General features: G+C 51.7%; 1 protein-coding gene across 1 annotated transcript; it reads left to right on the forward strand.

Moving 5' to 3' along the window:
- Positions 1-160: 160 nt before the first annotated feature.
- PITHD1 (PITH (C-terminal proteasome-interacting domain of thioredoxin-like) domain containing 1) lies at positions 161-2,278 on the forward strand (the record flags this gene model as incomplete). The annotated part of the gene is made up of 5 exons (XM_010288379.1): positions 161-204; positions 310-387; positions 1,238-1,342; positions 1,830-1,938; positions 2,177-2,278. Coding segments are annotated over 5 exons (438 nt in total), but the record flags the coding sequence as incomplete, so codon positions are not given.
- Between the last annotated feature and the right edge of the window lie 365 nt (positions 2,279-2,643).

The raw sequence follows: 2,643 nt of genomic DNA on the forward strand, positions 1-2,643 counted from the left end.
GGGTGCGGGAGTGAGCGAGGTGGTGTGGGTCCCCGCCTTGCCTCTGAGCCCCTCCGAGGTTACCCGCCCCACCGGTCCCTGCGTTCCCCCAGCCCCCGGTGTGACGCCCGCGTACCTGCGCAGCTGCGGCCAGCCCTGACTTGCGCCTCTCTCTCCCCAGTTCGTAGAAAGCGACGATGATGAGGAGCTTCTGTTTAATATCCCGTAAGTTCTGTCCCTGAGCTCCTTCGGTATCGTTTTGGCTGCTGGCAGGGCTTGTTTCTTCGGCGAGAATGGAGATGAAAATGCCACTTTTGTGTCTCTGGGCAGGTTTACAGGCAACGTGAAATTAAAAGGAGTAATTGTGATGGGAGAAGATGATGGTACACATCCAGCAGAGATGAGACTGTAAGTAAAATGAGCATTAACTTTGCTGGAGCCTAAACTGAACTGATTGACTCGTAGCTAATGAGAACAGCAGTTCTAACGCTGTTGGGTGCCCAAGCACCCATCAAAGGTGCGCAGTGCAGGAGAACGCAGCGTTACTCTGCAGCACCTCGGTCATTCCAGGGCTCCAGGAGGAAAAAGAAATTGTAACTTGTATGGAGGTGAGCGTGGCTACTCGCTGCCTTTCCTCTAGAGAAATGGGATGCTGATTTTAATTAAAACATTTGGTTGAGACACTGGCTGTGCTGTGAAGAAGCCAGCCTGCCGCTGGCTTAGCGGGCTAAGAGTGGCTATGCTTTGGAGGGGAACTGTTGGGGCCTGGCAGGAAGGGACACAAGTGACAGAGTGTCCTGCAGCCAGGTGAGGTTTGTAAGGCTCTTGGCAGTGGTCCTGCCATACTGAGTCACGTGGCCTGCTTTAGCTCCTGAAGGGAGAGAGATCCTTCTTTAATACTGCCCTTTTTGAGTACTCTGCAGTTCTTGTTTGTGGGGAAAGAAATAAACCTTTATTGAGCCCTTCTCCTTGGTCTCCAGTGTACTGGGGTCTGGCTTTTTTCATGTACCCAACCATGCTGAGATCTGTATCTCCCAAGCTTTGTTTCTTGCTCTTCCTTATTATTTCTTCAGGGTGCTGGGTATTCTGGAGCATGATGGTGCTTTGTGGTGGCTTTGGTATTTTCTGTCTTAGAAAACAAAGCAAATACAGCTTCATATTGTTGAGAAGAATCCAGGTAGTGCTAATGGATGGGGAAGAAACCAATTAGCTGACTTGTGTGTTCATAACTTCCTGGGTTTCTTTCCTCTCTTCCCAGGTTCAAGAACATTCCTCACATGTCCTTTGATGACACAGCCAGGGAACCGGACCAGATGTTCAGCCTGAACCGGGATCTGACGGGCGAGCTGGAGTACCCCACCAAGTACGATGCGGGCCCACGTGCTGGGGGGTGCAGGGGACTGCTCCTCCTGAGCACAGGAGCTGCTCTCTATCCAGCCTGCTGATGTGCCACTGAATTTTAGGAAAGTGGTAGTAGAGGGCAGTCCCTTGCATCTCAAAGCTGCCCAGTGTAGAATTTGCCTCCCTGTCTCTGTCCTACCCTTGTCAGGTGAGAGCTCTGGTCTGAAATGTCCTCCCCGGAGCCAGGGGGGTACCTGTGACCTAGGACTTTTTGGGGTGCAGAATCATCCCGGTGTCGTGTCCCCTACTCCTGGCCCCAGTGACAGCTTGTTGCTGGCCTGCTCACCTCAAGCACCATCATGCTCTTCCTGCACCCTCAATCGTTTGCTCCCAAGTCTGACTCAGATTAGGCTAGGAGCTATGCACAGTGTGGGGCCACGGCGCCGTGCTGAGAGGAGGTGGCAACCTGTACGCACAGCTCTGGTTTCAGAGCGTGTTTTTCTTTTCAGAATTGCCCGTTTCTCCAATGTTTACCACCTCTCCATCCACTTTCCGAAGAACTTTGGAGCGGAGACGACAAAGATTTTCTATATAGGCCTGAAAGGAGAGTGGACAGAGGTAAGTGAGAGCAGAAATGAGGAAGGCTGTGCTAATAGTGTAAAAGCAGCTTTAAATCATAGCTTAAGTTGAGTTCTAGCAGTGAGGAAGGAGGTGGGGGTAGTGTCAGGGTGGGGATGGAAGGTCTGTGATGGAAAGTGTATAAGATGGGAACCTGCTCAGCTCTTGCCAGTCAGATGTTTTATGAGGGACTTGAATTCTGTTCTCCTCTGGACTAACACGTTTAATCTTAATTCAGGCTCATCGCCACGAAGTCACCATCTGCAATTACGAAGCATCAGCAAACCCAGCTGATCACAAGTTGGAACAAATCACCCCACAGACTCACTTCATCTCCTAACAGTGCTGTCGGGAATCTCCCGAAGGCTGTGGTACAAGTGTACGGATGTGATGGGCTGACGCTGACAGAAATGGCTTCCTGAAGCACTGGAGAGTGTTGGATCAGTTTTACATTTTGGTCTTTGCCTTGGAAAGCAGAACGCCAAGTGCGTGCAATGCCTGTATGAAGGTGTCCGCTCAGGGCAGCGGTGTGTTGGGTCCTGCAGAAGGCAGATCTGCTCTCGTAACGGGAGGCTCAGTCTTTAGGCAGAGGCAAGCTCGTGTCTGGTACCGTTTACTTCTCTGACTGCCAATAAAACGCACGCTGAGGTGCAGAGCTGCAACTGCGCCCTCGTCACCCCCATCCCTGTCCCCGAGTGTGGGTCA

This window comes from Phaethon lepturus, unplaced genomic scaffold (genome assembly GCF_000687285.1).
Source record: "Phaethon lepturus isolate BGI_N335 unplaced genomic scaffold, ASM68728v1 Scaffold50075, whole genome shotgun sequence".
Classification (NCBI taxonomy): Eukaryota; Metazoa; Chordata; class Aves; order Phaethontiformes; family Phaethontidae; genus Phaethon; species Phaethon lepturus.